The 22,043-nt window shown below is 40.8% G+C and overlaps 1 protein-coding gene across 3 annotated transcripts in view; it reads left to right on the top strand.

Annotated features, from left to right (window-relative positions):
• The window catches only part of LOC130556315 (kinesin-like protein KIF1A), a 254,594-nt gene extending 237,846 nt beyond the window's left edge, over positions 1-16,748 (top strand). For all 3 annotated transcript variants that reach the window (XM_057337178.1, XM_057337179.1, XM_057337180.1), the window contains 3 exons: positions 11,971-12,160; positions 12,711-12,829; positions 12,909-16,748. In XM_057337178.1, the coding sequence (XP_057193161.1) occupies positions 11,971-12,160; positions 12,711-12,829; positions 12,909-12,951 (352 nt within the window). In that variant the 3' untranslated portion in view covers positions 12,952-16,748. The remainder of the gene's footprint in view (positions 1-11,970; positions 12,161-12,710; positions 12,830-12,908) is intronic.
• Positions 16,749-22,043: the final 5,295 nt, after the last annotated feature.

Here is a 22,043-nt window from a genome sequence, read left to right as displayed (position 1 = left end):
AAGAGGCCCCGCCCCCTTCGAGCCTCTCGGGGTTGCCGCTCTTTCTCAGTCTTGATAAAGACGGCTTTCCGCATGGCGCTCACCTCCAAGAGGGTAGGGGATCTACAAGCACCCTCCGTGTCCACAGATTGCCTAGAACTCGGGGCCGGGATTCTCACGTTATCTTGAGACCCCGCCCCGGCTACGTGCCCAAGGTTCCCACCACTCTCCCGAGAGACCAGGTGGTGAACCTGCAGGCGCTCCCCACCGGGGAGGAAGACCCAACCTATCCGTGTTGTGTCCAGTACGCGCACTGCGCCTCTACTTGGACCGCACGCAGAGCCCAGAAGCTCTGAGCAGCTCTTTGTCTGTTTCGGAGGTCAGCAGAAGGGAGGGCTGTCTCCAAACAGAGGCTGGCGCACTGGATCGTGGATGCCCTCGTTAGGGCATACCGATCTCAATTCGCCCCTGCCCGTTGGGAGTGAGGCACACCCCTCATGGGCACTGGCTCAGGGCGCCTCTCTGGCAGACATCTGCAGAGCTGCGGGTTGGGCTATGCCCAACAACTCCGTGAGGTTCTAATACCTACGTGCAGAACCGGTGTCAGCCCGCATCCTGGCAAGGTGTGGGACCGGCAGCTGGTAGGGCGTACGCCTGCGAAAGCCCTTCCCCCTTCCTTAGGGGGATCAGCGGCTATTACGCCTCCCCTCTTTCCCCCACTGGGTAAAGAACAGGCATTCCATCCATCACTAAGCACCCTTCCAGGGGACAGGCTGGGCAGAGCAGCCCTGCCCCCTTAGGCCGGGGAACAGTTGAGTTATCTCCCACATAGCTCTAACCGGACCTAGTGCTCCAGACGTGGTAACCCCCCCTCCGTGGGCTGTTCCGTCTGATGTATCCTCATGAATGGTTCCCACCTTGGCAACCCATGACCTCCCCAGGTGGACTCCCACCTTGCGGTTAACTCCTGCAGTCCGCACATTCCTCCCATGAGTTCTCCCCTGATGGTGAGACCATGTGGTGTCTCCACTAATTCCTCCCTACGGTAGGTAGTGGCCTCTGCAGCGTTTTTCCCCCGGGGGGAATAATGCTTACCCAGTGGCCCGTACGGTGCCGGGCGGCTTCTCGCCATTTAGAGAATTAGGCCTCCGCCCGTGACGGCCGGCGTTAGGGGGCTTCCCAACTTTTTGTGGAAAGCTCTGGGTCCCCCTTCCTCTCCACTGGAGGGTCATAATTTCGCGTTAGCGTCTTCGTCTGACTCGCCCAGGCCAGTCAACGTCGCTTCGCAGAGATTGTGACGCGGCTCAGTGCTGTGGCGTTTTCCATAGGAACCCCATTCTGTCGACAGAAAGGGAAGAAAGGGAAGAACAGACAGACCGACAGAAAGGGAACGTCTTGGTTACGGATGTAACCTCGGTTCCCTGATGGAGGGAACGAGACGTTGTGTCCCTCATGCCACAACACTGGCCGCCCACCCCAGCGGTCGGGGGAGGATGCTTAGGCTCCTCAGACCAACAGGTGAATGAATGAGCACGCTGGCTTCCCTCTTATACCCGGACATCCGGGGAGGAGCCCGGCATGCAAATTTCATTCGCCAATTTTCATTGGCCTTTTCTAAATACTCAGAAGATGATAGGTTCTCAAGACAAACCCCATTCTGTCGGTTCGACACAACGTCGAGAGACCGACAGAAAGGGAACCGAGATTACATCCGTAACCAAGACGTTTCCATGAGAAATAACAAAATGACCCAGCACCCGAAATAATATCAAAACACTTCAACACAGCCTCCATTTGCTCTATTTGTGTCTGTTTATGTTCGTATTTGTTTCGTGTTATATCATCTGCCTTGTTATCTGTTTATAATGCGCTAGATTCTCACCGGTGCACTGTCACAGGCCACAACTCAAAACATCAGACTTATCCGCGCAGTTGAGCAGTGCCGAATCTTACTAATCACGTAAAGAAATATCTCCGCACATCACCTGCAGTAGCAATTACAAACTGAGATGGCGACAAAGAGGCCAATCCTACGGACTGCCGCTTTAAAAGATAACTTGATTTCATTGTGGTCCTTCATGTTTATTCAACTGTGATCGTTCAGTTACACCAGATTTGTGGCATATGGACAACATACTCCCTTGTAGGCTATCTACATTCAGCATTATTAGGCTAATCAGTAGGTAGGGATAATTTCAGAATAAATAATGTTGTAATTTGAAAAAATATTTAGAGATGTCATCAGTTCTGGGGAAAGCTAATTCTATTTATTAAAATTTTAATTGTCAGATTATGTATGGTATTTGTTTTTTAAATATTTATTTAAAAAAGTAATAAATAAACGTTTTAATGGGACAGAAAAGTACTTCTATTTTTTATTCAGACGTGTATAAGACACCAAATTCAAAAGATTGAACACAAACGGACTAGACAGAGACTTTGTTAGACTTGCGATGCCGATTGATCTGTGCAATGCAGCATGAAGTCAATAATAGGCATAGGTAATGTCTAAAGATGGGAATCAATTATGTTTCTTTCTAAGTCACAGAACAGCAAAAATCGAGCACAAACGAACTGCGCCGGTTGGAAGCGATTTAGAGGACACGAGGTGAACAGTGACGTATCTCCTAATGGCTTTTGTTATATTAAATAAAAATCATAGTACACAAATTTATTTTAACAGCACAAATCGAGCACCAACGAACTGCGCCAGTTTGGAGTCATTTGGACGACATGGAGTTGCGAGTGGCGTATCTACTCCTAGCTAGCTTTCTAGCTTTCCTGTTGTTCAGTGGTTAGAGCATAGCACTAGCAATGCCAAGGTCATGGGTTCGATCCCAAGGGATTGCACATAGTCAGAAACAAAATGTATAATTCAATGCAATGTAAGTCACTTTGGATAAAAGCGTATGCCAAATGTAAATGTAAATGTACTCCTAAAGGCTACAGTCTTGTTATATTAAAGTAAAAAATAATAGTACAAGAATTTCTTGTATAGCACAAACCAGCACAAATGAACTGCGCCAGTTTGGAGTGATTTGGACAACATGCAGTGTAGAGTCGCGTATCTAATCCTAAAGACTACAGTCCTGTTATATTAAAGAAAAATTCATAGTACACAAACTGCTTTTAACAGCACAAACCAGCACAAATCGTGCACAATCAAACGCCACCTGTTTGGGGTGATTTGGACGAAATGGGGTGGAGAGTGACGTCACTGCCGCAAATAATACTCATTATTTCCAAGCCAGGGAAAAACATACGGTGGTCATTTTAATGGCACAAATCGAGCACAAACGAACGTCACCAATTTGATACGTTTGGACGACATGGGGTGGAGAGTAACGTCATACAGCCAAAAAATAATGTTTAATATTTTGAACACCAAACCAGCACAAACGTTCATTTTTGCAGCACAAACACAGAACAAAGGAATGGCATAGTTTTGGTGACAATTTGATATAGATTGGGTGCCAACTTCACAGAGGTCGCGAAACTGGCTCTTAAAGGGAATGGGAGATGAGACTCTGATTGGTTTACTGCACGTTTTGCCCAAAACACACCCAGAGGTGGGTAGTAACGCGCTACATTTACTTCGTTACATTTACTTGAGTAACATTTTGGAAAATATGTACTTTTTAAGTAAAATTAAAAGTGTGTACTTTTACTCTTACTTGAGTAAATTTGTAATAGAAAATCTGTACTTTTACTTCGTTACATAACTTACATTGCGTGACGTTCCTTCGTTCCTTCATTTTAAAATATGCTTTTTAAAACGCGTTGTTTATTTCAAGGTTGTCGTCTCTTTTTACGGGCATTCCCGAGTGATCGATTCTTTTGAGTCGATTCTTTTGAAAGCATTAATTGAACAATGGGCAAAACCATTTGAATAGGCTAATGAATCAGTTCAAATGATTTGTTCAGTTCGCAGCACGATCTGAATCATCTGAAGCAGGATTACTCACTCCTCGTAGCGCGAAACTTAAGAACACGCAGAACACAAAGAGCGTTGGATGAAGTGGATATTAATCTATATCTATACAATCAAAACTGCAAATGTGTCATATTGTTTGCCAGCAATGATAAATGCCCGCCATATGCGCGCACCCGCGCGACCTGTTCGTCAGACACAGCAACATGCGCGTTACCTGTCAGACACAGAGACGTGGGCTTGCAGAAATATACATTTGAAGAACAGAAGGAAGAAAACTTGTTGATGGGCGTGTGGTTCACTGTTTACTGTTTGTTTACAAGTAAGAGCGTTTCACAACACACACGTGACACAACACGAGAAAACATGAGCTTTGTTCAAAAATGTGTATTTCATTTAAGAGAGCACTGCAGATGTTCTAGATCATCTTAGGAAATGCTCTGAGTTTAGTTCATGCTTTAGTTTGACATGGTCTATTATTCTAAATAAGTTGTGTAAACTACATTGACATCAGGACTAGATGAAATTTACAGAAATGCTTGTCTCTTCTGTGTTTGTCTATTCTTTAGTCTCTCTAGTATATTGCAAAGATATCTGCTTATGATAATTAAAAATATTGATTAAAATGTAATATTAAAATATTGGCGTTAATATTAATTTTATGTAGTAGGCCTATATAATCAGATACAAAGTAACTAAGTAACTAGCTACTTGAGTAGTTTTTTCATTGCATACTTTTTTACTTTTACTCAAGTAATTTTTAAAATAGTGACTTTTACATTTACTTGAGTAACAATTTCTCTAGTTACTTGTACTTTTACTTGAGTAAAGATTTTGGCTACTCTACCCACCTCTGAACACACCCATGACTCATTAAGAGAAAAGGGACAACCCTTTTAGACCATGCGTCTGGCGCAACAACCAATTTTCTCGTCCTTAAACTAGCAAATGTGGATTCGGACATGCCCTAAGTGCACTTGCACCCTGTGCTTTAAACCAGTGGTTCCCAACCCGGGGGTCGCGACCCCCACTAGGGGTCGCTAAAAGTTTACGAGGGGTCGCCGATGTTACTTAAATTTGAGTTAAAATAGGAAGCATTTTTATGTAAAACCATGTTGATTATTCTAGTAATGTTCTCTTATTATATGAATGAAAAAAGAAGCAATTTCTTCATTTTTAGATGTGTATTGCTTGAGTCAGGAAAAGGCGGAGTGTGACTTTAAAAAAATACGCGGCAAAATTCATATGTCAGACTGCCCGTTGTACAGCGCAAAGCTCAAAACAAGGTAAATAGTCAAAGAAAACGAACGAATATGGCAAAGCGCAAGGGAGAAGAGAAATATATGTGTGTTAAAAAGAAAATAAGGATTTATTTGGACAGTTATCTGGAATTTGGTTTTATTGAAGCAATGGACAATGTGAGGATTGAGTGTGTAATCTGTGGAGAGAGACTAGCGAATGAAAGCATGAAGCCCTGCAAACTGAAGAGACACCAGAACCACCAAACACCCTGAGATGGTGGGTAAACCCAGAGAGTTTTTCCTAACGAAAAAAGAACTTGTTATATCAAACAGGCCACAGAACATTAAAGATGCTTTGACTAGAGCTGGAAATGAAAACAACGGTTGCGTCCTTCGAGTGCGCTCTTTTAATTGCCAAATCCAAAAGGCCGCACACCATCGGAGAAACGCTAATCAAACCTGCTTGTGTAAAAATGGCAGAAATAATGTGTGGAACGCAGGTGGCTTCCAAGCTTAAAACTGTACCCCTGTCAAATACAGTAAAAGACAGGATCGACCGAATGGCAGACAATGTTGAAAAAACGTTAGTTGAAAAGTTAAAGGAGCACCCATTTTCTATTCAACTTGATGAAACGTCCACTGTGGCAGACGTAGAAGTACTCGTTGCATTATGTGCAATACATTGAAGACGCCGAAGTAAAGCAGGACATTCTTTTGTCTTCCAATTTGTCAACAACGACACGAGGTGAAGATATTTTCCATGTTATTGATATGTACTTTACCAAGCAAAACATTCCTTATAATAACTTAGTCGCATGCTGCACAGATGGAGCTGCTTCAATGATGGGAAAGAACAAAGGCTTCAATGCACATCTGAAGGAAAAGGCTCCTCACTGTCTTGTTTTTCACTGTATGATACACCGCCAAGCCCTGGCTAGCAAACACCCTCGGTTGAGCTGAATGAAGCGCTAAAGATGGTTGTAAAGATCGTCAACTTTATCAAAGCCCGTCCATTGAGCAAACGCATCTTTGCGGAGCTGTGTGAAGATGAGGCGCACCAGACACTCCTCCTTCATACCGAAGTGCGCTGGCTATCAAGGGGTCAAGTGTTGGTCCGTTTTGTTGAGCTGAAAGAAAAAATAAAGGAGTTCCTGAGCTTGAACAACCAGAAATTGCTTGAAGAAATGACCAACGAATTTCTTATAAGAACATCATACCTGGCTGATATATTAAGCCTAAACAACGAAACAAAAAAGCGCATGCAAAACGCGGAAGCGAAAATCATGGAATGCAAGGAAATCATTGACGCATTTGTGCAAAAAGTGGAATTCAGAAAGAATAAACTCATGAAACAGGAACTACAGCACTTTCCATCACTTTTCAATCATACTGGAGGTAATTTACCTGAGCCCTTGAGCCGCGACTTCACGTGTCACATGGAACTGCTACAGGAGCAGATGAAGTCACGGTTCTCTGATGTTGATGAACATGTCGCCAAATGCGCATGGGTAATGGATCCATTTACCGCAAAGGTGGAGGACGTGGAGTATTTAGACGCGGAGGACGAGCTCTTGGATGTTAAAACGAATTCTCTTCTGAAGAGGTTCTTTACCGAACACGGGTACAAACGGTTCTGGCTCGTGAAAGGGTCAGTCTTCGCGCCTAAGCTTGCGCAACATGCTATAGCAGACTCATCCTGCCGTTTGCCACAACATATCTGTCAGAAACTGCTTTCAGCTCTCTGGTAAAAATCAAAACAAAGGCACGGAACAAGCTAGACGTGCACAATGACTTTCGTCTGGCTGTCACACAAATCACGCCTACTATCCAATCTTTAGCTCAGGAAATACAAGGCCAGAGCTCACATTAAAAATACTTACACACTTGAAAATGGGCATCATTCAGAGATAGGCTACAATAAATGGCAAGAATAAATATGAACACACACACAGCATTTATTAAAATATTATTGTTCTTACATTTTTTATCTATGTTTTTAGATTTTTGGGGGTTAAAAATGCAATTGATGAATTTGTTTGATAATATGGTGTAATTTCTCTAATTACTTGAAATTTACATTTTCAGTTTAGAAATTGTTTGTGGTATTTGTGCTACAGTTTAAGAAAAAGTGGAGCCTGTTGTTGTAAAGAAAATCTATTCTGAATTGTTTCATATTGCCCTAACTATTTTATTCAGCTGTGTTTGCATTTATTAAAAATGTAACGATATGTATTGATTGTATTTTCTGTCAGTATGCAAAATGTGTCTGAGGGGGTTTGGGGGTCGTTAAGGATTTTGAATGTTTAAATAGGGGTCCCCTGGAAAAAAGGTTGGGAACCACTGCTTTAGACCATGCACTTAGACCGTTAAAATAGAGCCTATTATGTGTTTTTAACACATTATGTGTAGCTTTGTGTTGATTTTGTGTTAAATAAACAAAAGGGACCACACAGGGTTGAGTTAAAAGTAACACAAAATGTGCTGTCCTTAACTCAGGGGTGTCAAACTCATTTTAGGGTAAGGGCCGGATGGAAAGAAAAGTGACAATGTGCGGCCGAATCACCTTTCTTAAACCATATTGCACCAAATTACAAATTAATTAGCAAAAAAATAGAAAATACTGTTCTGTAAAAGATGCATTTAATAAATCCTCAGAACTGTTCAATAACACTCTTATTCCTCTTTGAAAAAAATAAAATGTTGTTTAAGTAAAGGCAATCAAAACCCTTTCCTTTAAATATGAATATTTTTTGTCAGATACTTTTTAAACTAGTAATGACAAAATAAGAAAAAATGCAACAGACTCTATTTGTGTACAGACGCGTTACATTAAATATGAACCATACAAGCTATACAATATACTGTAAGTCACTAACTACACTGAAAAAAATTTGGAGTGAAGTTTACTTGAAAAAAGCTAGGCAAGGTTTTCCACTCAGGAAATGTTAGTAAATTGATCAGAACTGTCCAAGTAAAGGCTAAACCCATGTGTAAGTAGTTTTTACTAGAAATTCCCAAGTACGGGGTCAAGTAAATTTTACTCATCCTTTGTTTGTAAATTTTATTTAAGTAATGCTTCTAAATATACTTAATATTTCTTAACAAGAGTCCTAGTTATCTTTTCCTCAGTAGTCTTTACTTGTTTGTTTTTTGTAAATATTACTTGAAATCATATGAGGTATTAATATGTGTTAAGTAAAATGTATCTCAAGACCAAAAACGCTGACAGGTATTTCACAAAAATACTTTTATTCAGTGTTTGAATTCAAATATTTAACAGCTTATTTAAAAAACAGAGAAACAAATAAAAAAGGTAATCAAATAAATCAATTCAGATCCATTAAACCACCTTCACATTTCCTCTGGCATCAGTTAAAAATGTTTTATTGGTGAGAATGGTGAGTCCAATACCTGTGGAACAGATGAACATAGATGTTAACGCCACAATTAGATTATTTGTCATTAATAATTCAAATGAACTTATTGACCTTAATGCATTGAACATAGGCTAACGTTATACCAATTTTTAAACGTTAGAACAAATTAGTTCAAGATCCACCATTCTATCTGTAACAACAACGCCAGTTCAGAGCTAGCTAAGGCAGAGTTAGCTAAGGGTAAGTTAACACAGTAGGCTACTGCAAGTTTATCAATATCATATTGGTTATATACGGAGCATAAACTTGATTTAACTTTATGAATATGCATTACATGGTTAAGTTATTTGTCTAAGTTACGTAATGTTAGACATACGAGACTTGACACTACGTTTAGCAAACTGAACACTGTCAACATATTAATAGCTTAATTTAGCATCACGTTAATTCTATTATCCATGTGCATAATAAAAAACAACCGCGTTTGCAAACGTTGTCCAGAAATGTTAGCAATACCGAGACTCAAGAACAAGAACTCGAACTCAAACAAACCAGCGAAAATAAAGTTTATTAACGCTGCACTATGCTGCAAATGTTACTACATGAATTAAAAAGAAAACATTTAATGACTTACCATAGTTTAATCCCCTCAGGCACTGAAAAAAATGTTTCGATGCGCAAGCTTTCCTCAGGCTCTTCGCGCCAGTTGTAATGTCCGAAGTGCGCACGCGCAGCTATTATATGGCTGTGTGGAGTATAATTTACTTGCGTTCATCAGTTTTATACATCGCTTAATTTAATGACAAAACACCAAGTAAATATTACTTGGCATTTTCATTTAAATTTACTTATGTATTAGAGCACAAATAATTACAAAGGAACCTCAAGTAACACATTGAATTAAACGCGACATTTTAAAGTAGAAAGACAAAATACAACTTGCTTGTAAAACATACTCGAGTAATGCTAGCTTTATTTACAAACTCAAAAAATCATTTTTTACAGTGTAGATTAACTGCCTTAACATATTTAACAACTCAGTAGTACAGTAGTACAACTTCACTTTAGATATGAACATTAAATATATACTAGAAATTTCCTTTAACAAAGAAAAATATATAGATCGCATCTGTAATGCATTAAGTTTGACTTCATAAAGCAGACGCATGATTTTAATTCCTCCTTCCTGACACCTGACATCTCTTCTCTTCAACCAGTGCATCCACATCAGCAACCAGTTTTTGAGCAGTTGCCACTCTCATAATGTCATTTAGATGTCTGTGTGTGAGTCGAGAGCGCAGGTTGGACTTGTTAATGTTCATTACCGAAAATGCCTGCTCACAGAGGTATATAGTCCCGAACATGCTGAGAATTTTAGACGCAAAACCTGTCATTTTGGGGAACGTCGGTCCGAGGTGTTGGTAAAATATATCCACAGTGACCGTTGCGAATTTGTCTTTCAAAGATGTGTTGCACTGCAGTTCGATTAGTTCCAGTTGGAGTTCCTCCGGTACATCTGTTGCGCTCGCAGTAAACGGTGAACGGAAGAGAGAGAATTCCTTCTCAAGTTCACTGAAGACCTGGAAACGATGCTGAAATTCATTCTGCAGACCAAGAATTTTTTCTTTGTATTTGTCCATGTTGTCTTTGTCGTGAGCGGTGTGCACAGATTTTAAAGTGGGAAAATGAGCTGGGTTGCCTTGGGAAAGCTGTGTCGCCCACAGATCTAGTTTCATCTCAAATGCGCGAATGCAATCGTAATATTCGGTCACGACTTTGTTGCGGCCTTGAATCTTAGTATTGAGCACATTTAAGTGCTCAGTTACGTCCACCATAAAAGCAAGATCACGAACCCACTGGGGTTCATCCAGCGCAGTCACAGGTTTTCCCTTGTCTTTCATGAACTGACTGATTTCTGCGCGCAGTTGAAAGAAACGTTTGAGTACGGCTCCCCTGCTCAACCAGCGAACTTCGGTGTGGTAGGGTAGACTGTGAGAAATAGTTTTTTCAGATAAAAAGGCCTCAAATTGCCGATGGTTGAGCCCCTTTGCTCTGATGAAATTGACCGTTTTTATTACCACATCCATAATATTGTCCATTTTTAGGGTTTTGCCACACAAAGCTTCCTGGTGTAATATACAATGAAAATTCCAGAATTCCTGGGTTGGGTTCTCTTTTTGAATTTTCTCTTTTAATTTTGTTACCACGCCTGCCTTTTTCCCGACCATGCATGGAGCGCCATCCGTTGCCACACTAACAGCGCGACTCCAATCAACCTCCAGTCTATCCAGAGCACCAATGAGGCTGGAGTAAATGTCGTTGGAAGTAGTCCTGTCTGTCATCGGAACCAGCTCGACAAATTCTTCAGTGATGTTCAAAGATCCATCAACTCCACGAATAAATAACCCCAGCTGAGCTACGTCGTTAATATCAGTACTCTCATCGAGTGCTATAGAGAAAGCAATGAATGACTTAACTTTGTCTTTCAGCTGACGGTTCAGGTCTCCTGCAAGGTCCTCAATTCTTTCAGCCACAGTATTTCTTGACAAGCTAATACTGGCAAATGCCTGTTTTTTCTCAGGACACACAAGCTCCGCCGCCTTTACCATACACTTCTTGACAAATTCTCCCTCTGAAAACGGCTTTGACGCCGCTGCGATTTCGTTAGCAATCAAATAGCTGGCCTTTACAGCTTCATCCGTCCCTGTTCTTTTTGTGAACATTGATTGCTTTTTTTTCAAAGCTAAAGCTAAATTATTTACTTTTTCTGTTCGGAGCTGTCCAGTGTATTTATCATATTTCTCTGCGTGTATCTCATAGTGCCGTTTAATATTGTACTCTTTTTGCACAGCCACGGCTTGTGAGCAGATTAAACATACCGGTCTGCCGTTGACCTCACAGAAGAAATACGTCTCCTTCCATTTCTCCTGAAACATCCGCCCTTCCAGATCAATTTTTCTTTTTTTGGACATTTTTAAAATCACGAATCCTTGCCGCGCAATTTAGCCGTATGTTTTCGAAATTTAGGCGCCGCTTTAGAATGCGCATGCTTGTTAGGGGTTCCGGCAGAAGCCCAATTAAATGATCAATGATAAAATAAAAAAGGAATAAAACCAAACAGAATATGGCAGCGAAAAACTAGCCATAAACTTTATTTAATAAAAAGTAAAAATAATAATAAACTTTTATTTCATATTTGTATTATTTTTCAAATCATCCCGTGGGCCGTATTGGACGTCTTATGGGGCCGTATTCGGCCCGGGGGCCGTATGTTTGACACCCCTGCCTTAACTAGACCGAGATGGGTTCAGTTAAGGACAGGTTATGTTGTTTTTTACAGTATAGATTAGACTGTTTTTTAGTTATCTATATCTGAGATTTTGACTTTTTCCCTGCATATTTGGTAGCTGACTCTTACCGGTGCTCTGTTTTTATGTTGCAGTCCTATTGTGTCAAAGAAGGGTTATTTGCACTTCCTGGAATCCCATAAAGGCTGGGTTCAGAGATATGTAGTGGTACGTCGGCCTTATGTCTACATTTACAACACAGAGAGAGACCCAGTGGAAAGGGCCATCCTTAACCTGTCCTCAGCACAAGTAGAGTACAGTGAAGACCAGCAGGCCATGCTAAAGGTGACGTACAAAAACACAGAGGCACTCAAGCTTTCATTACTATTGCTCTATGAAATGCCTTTTAAGGGATCATGGGAATTCACCTAAAGACTGTTCCAAAAAGTAAGCACTGGCAGCTGAATGATACTGTCCCCCAAGATATTGAAGCTTGTGGTCAAATTTTATTACAGCATCCCATACACATTTTTCAGTGAAAAATAAACCGTAGAAGAGTACAAAAAAGTGGACAGCACAAGAAAAATGTTGATTATAAATTTTAATGCACTAGATAAACCTAATATTAAATCCAATATTTGTGTTTGTGATGTGATTTTCCGATGCTTATCATTGTATTAATCTGATATTTTAACAACATGGTACTGTAATGTCAAATTCTATTTAAACCAATATTTTGTAATGTGTGTGCTTAAGGATGCCATAGAAAGGCAGCTGCCTATGAGCACAGTAGACAGTGAGGCAGCCTCTTTAAATTTTGGAGCTCATATTATCAATTATACTGTAATTTCATCCTCAAATATTTTTAAGGAAAATAACTGTTTATGATTTTCAGACCCCCTACACATTTGCGGTGTGCACAGAGCATCGTGGGATACTCCTTCAAGCCAGTAATGAAAATGAGATGCATGACTGGCTTTATGCCTTTAATCCTCTGCTTGCTGGATCTATCAGGTACAGGAAGAGTAAATATATGTAAATATTTTACTTCCACAACAGACTTGTCATACCAATACTATCTCCTTCCCACTAGGTCTAAGGTGTCCGGAAGAAGAGCCGGTCAGATGAGGCTTTAAGAACATCAAATGTAAACTGTAACTACTGAACAATTCTTCAAGGAAAGAATCCCCCAACAAGGACTAACACTGTAAATTGATCTAATCGCAATTCCCCTAGTTGTTGTGCTTAATCAGAGGTCCTCTGTCTTCTTTTAGCTACAGTACATGTGTGGACCTTTACCCACCCACACTAGCACCTGTATATTAAAAGGCCCATTGTTCTGCTTTTCTAGTGGCCTACATATTCAACTTATAGCATCACCGATACAGGCTAACAGCTTTATTAGGTTAGAGATAGTAGATGCTCATATACTGTAGTCTTCAGCAACAGTTTGGAAACAAACAAGGCTGGCAAAGGAAATTCCTATTTCTGAAGATGTCAGCTCATACAAACACATTTGTTACTGTGAAAAATAAGGTTGAGTAGGAAAAACGAGGACTAGTAAATTATTGTAGTCACATGGCCTTATTGTGTTTCTTCTACTTGAGTATGTTTATGGGTTTGAAATGATAAAACTGGTCAGTATTTAATTCAACAGACCATATGTTTATTCATCTCTTGGCTATGGCTGATAGAATTTATCAATGATAAGCTATTCTTAGCAAGAAACAGATAAATCACTTTATATTACACTCTTCCTCTCTTTACATGCAGTTCTTAGTGTAGAAATCATTATAAATACTTGTATACCTTTAAAATGCTTCCCTTTGTAATACCAATATACATAAAAATAAACAGAACATATGGGGAAATATTGTCAATGAAAAGTAGTTGCATTCTCATATTGGTTTAGGTGAACCATTTGCTTTGGCCTAATTTTGTTGAGTAGGTCAGTAGATATACTGTATATCTACTGCATAATTTGGCCGAAGACGCACCATGTGACATCACATCACGCATTCTGTCAAAACCTGCTCCAAAAGTCAAGCAGAGATACTATAGCTGTGTCCAAATTCAGGGGCTGCAATCTTCTAAGGTCACGGACTTAAAAATGAGGACTTTGTCTTCAAAGCACACAGCCTCAAAAGTCCAAGGAGCGAACTGAAAAGAGACTGCCTAGCCTCGTGGAGGATTTCCTAATTCCATCTGCTGCTACTGTTGCGTGGCGACAGCAGCAGGACACAGCAGAGACGTTTTGACTTTTTTTAAACAAATACAGAGCCAGAAAAAATATATTTTAGAGAATATGACACGTTTATGTAGATCAAAACAGCCCAACAGTATATTAAATTAACCAACCTTAGAAATTTAAACACAATAATGCACCAATAATGTTAATGAACAACATCATATATTAAAGGGGTCACATGACAGCTAAAACGAATATCATCGTTTGTTTTAGATGTAGTGCAATGTGTATACACGATTTAAGGTTCAAAAGCGCTGTATTTTTCACATACCGTTCATGTTTGTATCTCCTCTTTGCACCGCCTCTCTGAAAGCAGATTTTTTTACAAAGCTCATCGCACTGAAAAGCAAGGTGTGCTATGATTGGCCAGTTAACCAGTGCGTAGGGATTGGTCAAATACTGCACGGGTGTGATGGAAATGTAAGGCCTCTTACCAATTGTACTGACAGGTACGCCCACCTTTCTTGCGTATACATTTGGCCGTTTTAGTCAGATCATACCACGAACTGACGTAGATTTGTGGTTACACGGTTCAGGCAGGTCTGGGTGAGCATTCGCTTTTAGATAGAATGCATCTTTTGTTCCAACACTTTTTGCAATTTTACATATCAAATACATTCATGGGCAACTTATAACACACCAAAGACAAAGAAAAACACGTATTATGACCCCCATATGACCCCTTTAAAATACTGAAATGGACCGTTTTTGTGAATTACATATGTGACCGGTGCAGTATTCTCTGGCTAGATTTAGATAATAAATACACCATCCTGGAATTTGCACCCAAGGAAATACAATAAAAGATAGGAACACAGGTTTGGTGGTACAGTGAAAAGAAAGAGACATGTAGTCGAATTTAACAAGGAAAAACTTTTATTACACAAAGAAAATAAATCAACCCCGAATCATCAGTCAAATATACCCAGAGTTTATTCTAAAAGTAATTTTAAAACTCACATGATTAAAAAGGACATTTCTCCAAACATATATAAAGGCCAATCAAGTCACAATCAAATGTGGAAAACAAAGAAGTTGGACCTAACACAAACAAAAAGTTAATTACCAAAAACTACAAGGCTAAAGCTTACCTCAGGGGTGGCAAACTAGCTGAAAGGAATTGTGCTCAACCACACACGTGCACAGCAAACAATAGTAAGAGGTGCTCCAAAAACCGTGTGCTCCACCCACGTGACTAGCCTCCCCCTCAGCACACTCAGCCTTGGTTCAAACTAAACCTAAGAATAAAGGTCCAATTTGTAGAATATGTAGGTCCAATTCAAATATTAATCACTCATTCAATACATAAAAAACAAAAAGGACAAAAAAGGAAAACCATTCAATAAATGACAACATCAGTTGACAATCGTATTCAGCGTCCTACCTCATTCTGGCCACAAGCCCAAAATGAAACAACAATGACCACGTTTACATGGACAACAAAAATCTGATATTAACACGATTAAGACAATACTCCTATTAAGAATGGACGATTTAAACAGAGATTTTTGATTAGCTTAAGCCAGCTAAACTCATAATCGTAGTAAAAACAAATCAAATTAAGACGGGTGGAGTACTCCTATTTTAGTCACATTATCGAAGTGCGGTATAGACATGTACATATAGCTTTTTCAAAAACTGACTTTCGTTTTGTAGATTTACTTGTTGTCGGTTCCGCAGGAAAGTTTGATTGTTGCTGATTGTCCGCCATTCTCCCTACATTGACACAGCGGACGTGAGCGCGCTGATGACCTATGATGTCTGCGTGAACAAGGTGCGCAGTGGTATGCAAAATACGTTGGCTGAAAATGTACACATAACCAGTCACAGTGTTCGCCCAGAACGTTTTAGTTGGACTAACGTTTTTTGGTCCTACTTCTTTCACAGACGATATATAATTATAAAAATATTATTTGACCAATATACTTCTTGATTGCTACCAGGATGTAAAGAGATTTCCAACCAACGTGACAAAAAAATCTTTCCGGGCAGGATCAGCCACCCTGCCTTTAACTAATAAAAGCCTCAATAATTCATTTATTCGACACAGCAAAATCGGCAGTGTTAAAAAATGTGTGAGTGTTAAATTTACATGTTTTAAAACTGCCGATTTTGCAAAAGCAACTACTAAAAGAACTGCCGATTTGTCAAAAGCAACTACTAAAAGTATTCTGAAGGAATTAATTATTAATCCCTATACAGCAGTGGTCACCAACCCTGTTTCTGGAGATCGACCGTCATGCAGACTGCAGCTCCAACCCTGCTTCAGCACACCTGTCTGTAATTATCAAGCAAACCTGAACACCTTGATTAGATAGTTCAGGTGTGTTTGATTGGGGTTGGAGCTGAAATCTTCAGGACGGTTGATCTCCAGGAGCAGGGTTGGTGACCACTGCTATACAGTATGCAAAATATCAAACAGTTTTCTCTCTAAGATACTGTTTGTATTTTGTGTTCACGACAGCAAAGTTGAATTACTTTTAGAAATAAATGTATTATGACATTATGCATTTTGTTTTTCTTTAAGTTCTATTTGCCTTGTATACACCTGATTGCTGTGAATTGTGCAACTGTACCATCTTTAATGGGCAGTAGTTCAGTGTCTCTTTCTGAGTTTTGGAATTATGATTCAAATGTTTCTGTATACTTAACAGATTGTCATATATTAAATAATTGTGAAACTTATGCAAAACTGTGTGCGGGTGTCTGTGGAAGATTTTCAAATGTGGTGTTGTGCCTCGATTATGGTGGTGTGCATTATGAATAGAATGATGACCTAGTGAATTATATTGTTTGTGTACACATAACTGTCACAAAACAGTCAGGGAGAACCCAGATGCAGGCAGGCGAAGGGAGAACATATAATATTTATTAACTGAAAAAACACAAAACAAAACCCACGAAGGGGAAAAAGGAGTAACACACTAATATAAACTTGAAAATAAACCACAGGATAAGAAGACAGGAATGAAACACGTGGGTAAATATATCCTGGACTAACTAGGAAAAAACTAGCACCAACACTTGTCTGCACACGAAACAATGAAACGACAACACAAAACAAACTAAAGGGAGCATAAGGCCAGCAATTAAAGGACTGGGGTGTGCCAATAAAAATAATAAACAAGGGAGGGGGGGCGTGGGAACACAAAAGTCCACAGGGGAAAGTCCAAAAGAGCTTGGGCTCGGACTAAAAGTCTTTGCCCTACCGGGCGCCCGTGGGTGGTCCTTCAGTGGAGGCATAACAGAGGGTCTGGGGTCAAAAACAGATGGGGACGCCGGCTGATTATAGCCAGGGGCTGAACCAAATGCTGGCTGAGACTCCGGCGAGAGGGCCGGCAGGGTCATCGGCAGGAACGCCGGCTGAATCTCCGGCGAGAGGGCCGGCAGAGTCATCGGCTGAAGAGCCGGCGGATACGCCATCTGGAAAGCCGGCTGAGGTGCTGGCTGAGACACCGGCTGGAATGCCGGCAGGAGTACCGGCTGGGACGCCAGCTGGAGTGCAGGCTGGAGTACCGGCTGGAGTGCAGGCTGGAGTACCGGCTCGGACGCCGGTTGCACCGACTGGGACGCCGGCTGCACCGGCTCGGACGCTGGCTGCACCGGCTCGGACGCTGGCTGCACCGACTCGTGCTGCTCGCCATTGCATCTTTTTCCTAAGCCGAGCCACACGCCCGGTGGTCGGCTGAAGGAACGAGGTGAAAGCTGGGGCTGGCTCTAGGTTAGAGGCCTCAGAAGAAGACCCCCAAGACTACTGCCTTCCCCGTTTCTCACCGAGATTGGTGGGTGGTGGTGAGACCATTGAGGGAGCACCGAGGCCCAGGACCCCGAGCTGCAAGACACCACCCTCTGGAATTGCCACCAGTCCCGAGGGAGACTCCGCCATGGATGATCCCCTGGAGTGCTCACGCTCCATAGCGCATTCGATCTGATCGACGAAGCTCAGGGGACTCATCATGCGCATCTCGGCAGATGGAAACGGCTCGTCGAGACAGCTGTTGAAAATCACCTTCAGCACCCTCTCGTTGAACCCTGAGTAGCGCGCAGTTGATAAAAAGTTCATGGCGAAGTCCTTTACCGGGGTCACTCCTTGGCAAAAGCCGAAAAGTGCGTGAGCCTGGATGTATAGCAATATAGCATCTTACAACCAGCCAGACATGTGCTATATTTATAGATGTGTAAATATGGAGCACTACGCGCTCGAACCCTAATAATAAAACAGACAAATACAATAGGTTTCTAGCACTACGCGCTCGAACCCTAAAAATCTTAATAAATACAATAGGTTTCTAGAGCTTCGCTCTCGAACACTAATAAAACAGACAATTACAATAGGTTTCTAGCGCTTCACGCTCAAACCCTAATAAAAATCTGAGCAAATACAAAAGGTTTCTAGCGCTTCGCGCTTGAACCCTAATAAAACAGACAATAACAATAGGTTTCTAGCGCTACGTGCTCGAACCCTACACTGCGTTCCAAATTATTATGCAAATTGGATTTAAGTGTCGTAAACATTTAATTTTATATTGTTCAATTAAACTTATGGATGGTATTGTGTCTCAGTGCTCTTTGGATCACTGAAATCAATCTCAGACACCTGTGATAAGTAGTTTGCCAGGTGAGCCCAATTAAAGGAAAACTACTTAAGAAGGACGTTCCACATTATTAAGCAGGCCACAGGTTTCAAGCAATATGGGAAAGAAAAAGGATCTGTCTGCTGCCGAAAAGCGTCAAATAGTGCAATGTCTTGGACAAGGTATGAAAACATTAGATATTTCACGAAAACTTAAGCGAGATCATCGTACTGTGAAGAGATTTGTGGCTGATTCAGAGCACAGAAGGGTTCGTGCAGATAAAGGCAGAATGAGGAAGGTTTCTTCCAGACAAATTCATCGGATTAAGAGAGCAGCTGCAAAAATGCCATTGCAAAGCAGCAAACAGGTATTTGAAGCTGCTGGTGCCTCGGGAGTCCCGAAAACCTCAAGGTGTAGGATCCTCCAGATGCTTGCAGTTGTGCATAAACCTACTATTCGGCCACCCCTAACCAATGCTCACAAGCAGAAACGGTTGCAGTGGGCCCACACATACATGAAGACTAATTTTCAAACAGTCTTGTTTACTGATGAGTGCCGTGCAACCCTGGATGGTCCAGATGGATGGAGTAGTGGATGGTTGGTGGATGGCCACCATGTCCCAACAACGCTGCGACGTCAGCAAGGAGGTGGCGGAGTCATGTTTTGGGCTGGAATCATGGGGAGACAGCTGGTGGGCCCCTTTAGGGTCCCTGAAGGTGTGAAAATGAACTCTGCAAGGTATGTAGAGTTTCTGACTGAGCACTTTCTTCCATGGTACAAAAAGAAGAACCATGCCTTCCGTAGCAAAATCATCTTCATGCATGACAATGCACCATCTCATGCTGCAAAGAATACCTCTGTGTCATTGGCTGCTATGGGCATAAAAGGAGAGAAACTCATGGTGTGGCCACCATCCTCCCCTGACCTCAACCCTATTGAGAACCTTTGGAGCATCCTCAAGCGAAAGATCTATGATGGTGGGAGGCAGTTAGCATCAAAACAGCAGCTCTGGGAGGCTATTCTGACATCCTGCAAAGAAATTCAATCAGAAACTATCCAAAAACTCACAAGTTCAATGGATGCAAGAATTGTGAAGGTGATATCAAAGAAGGGGTCCTATGTTAACATGTAACTTGCCCTGTTAGGATGTTTTTGATTGAAATAGCTTTTGATTTCAGTAAATATGACCTCCTAATGCTGCAAATTCAACAAATGACCATTTTCAGTTTTTTACAACCTATGAAATGTTTTCAAACTCTGTTGTGCATAATAATTTGGAACAGTGCATTTTGAGTTTTTCATTTTTTAAATAAATACTGTTGTCAGTGGGAGGTTTGTTCAATAAAATTCCAAATGAACCCTAAATGTTGAATACTTGAAAATTATACTGACTGTCATTTGCATCGACAAATTAGGAAAACCAGAGAAAGATATCATTTGCATAATAATTTGGAACGCAGTGTAAAAATTCAAACAAATACAATAGGTTTCTAGCACTACTCGTTCGAACCCTAATAAAACAGACACATATAATAGGTTTCTAGCGCTTCGCGATCGAACCCTAATAATAAAACAGAAAAATACAATAGGTTTCTAGTGCTTCATGCTCGAACCCTAATAAAACAGACAAATACAATAGGTTTCTAGCACGTTGCGCTCGAACCCTAATAAAAATCTGAGCAAATACAATAGGTTTCTAGCGCTTCGCGCTTGAACCCTAATAAAAGAGACAATAACAATAGGTTTCTAGCGCTATGCGCTCGAACCCTAAAAATCCAAACAAATACAATAGGTTTCTAGCACTACGCGCTCGAACCCTAATAAAAATCTGAGCAAATACAATAGGTTTCTAGCGCTACGCGCTCGAACCCTAATAATAATAAAACATACAAATACAATAGGTTTCTAGCTTCGCGCTCGAACCCTAATAAAACAGACAATAACAATAGGTTTCTAGCGCTACGCGCTCGAACCCTAATAATAATAATAATAATAAAACATACAAATACAATAGGTTTCTAGCACTTCGTGCTCGAACCCTAAAAATCTTAACAAATACAATAGGTTTCGAGCGCTATGCGCTCGAACCCTAAAAATCAGTACAAATACAATAGGTTTCTAGCGCTACGCGCTCGAACCCTAAAAATCTTAACAAATACAATAGGTTTCTAGCGCTACGTGCGCGAACCCTAATAAAACAGACAAATACAATAGGTTTCTAGCACTTTGCACTCGAATCCTAATTAATCTTGCAATAGATGATAGCAACCGCATATCGAGAACATTAAGGACGCATAATGTGCAATTTAGCGCAAAATGTTTGGTACATGTATGACTTGAATAGCCATTTTCAAATATTTTCTAAATTTTATTACAATCTGATATATGCGATAGGGAAAATGTTCAGCAAACAGCAGTCCCGAACCCACGAGGACATGAAGTGAGTAACACACGCTTTATGCTCTACGCCACTAAAGCAGTCAGATTGCATGTCCCTTCCCAGCATGCAACGCAAGTCCTAGTCCAGGCTCTTGTTCTGTCCAGACTGGACTACTGCAATGCGCCACTGACTGGACTTCCTCGTCTGTAAGTAGCTTTGGATAAAAGCGTCTGCTAAATGACTAAATGTAAATGTTTTACATTTTGTCTATTCGAGTCTGGAACTGGTGGGCGGAGTCAGGCCCGGATTAAGAATTTCAGGGGCCCCTGGGCACAAAGGCACACAATAAAGTTTTGAAATAGCCTACAGGGTACTATGTGTAGGATCAACTACATCTTATACAGGATTACATTATTGCCAAGTTACAAACTATGATCACAACCTGAAGGAAAATATCAACACCTGTACAACACCTCCATCATACAGGATTTACAACACAACAATGCTTTTCTGGACCAGCAAAAACAAAATCAAGACATTTCCCTGCATACTGTAACTCACTGGCATTTGCAAGCACACACTGCCTCACCTCTACCTATTAATTCAGTTCTATCAGATTCTTCCATAACTCACACACAAACACGCTGGATAACAAAACTGTTTTTAAGAGAAAATATAAGAACTTTATTAAGATAAATTATACGACGTTCTTAAGAATATTCTTAAAGGAGAGGTTTCTTTCTACTTTTACACAAATGTAATATAAATCTTAGGGGTCCACAGAATGTGTCTGTGAAGTTTCACCTCAAAATACACTGCAGATCTTTTATTATACCATGCCCTAATTGCCCAGTTTTGCATGAGAGGAGAAACGTTTTGGTGTGTGTCTCTTTAAGTGCAAATGAGCTGCTAGTCTCCACCCCCTTTTCATCAGAAAACTCTGCCAGGGCTGTGAGCCTGTGCTTCCATCGACAAAACATAAAGCGAATGAGAAACGCTGTTTCCGCCTTTAAACACATTTCCCAG

This window comes from Triplophysa rosa, linkage group LG7, assembly GCF_024868665.1.
Source record: "Triplophysa rosa linkage group LG7, Trosa_1v2, whole genome shotgun sequence".
NCBI lineage: Eukaryota > Metazoa > Chordata > Actinopteri > Cypriniformes > Nemacheilidae > Triplophysa > Triplophysa rosa.
The sequence above is the reverse complement of the archived record's forward strand: the minus strand, read 5'-3'. Positions and strand labels throughout refer to the sequence as shown.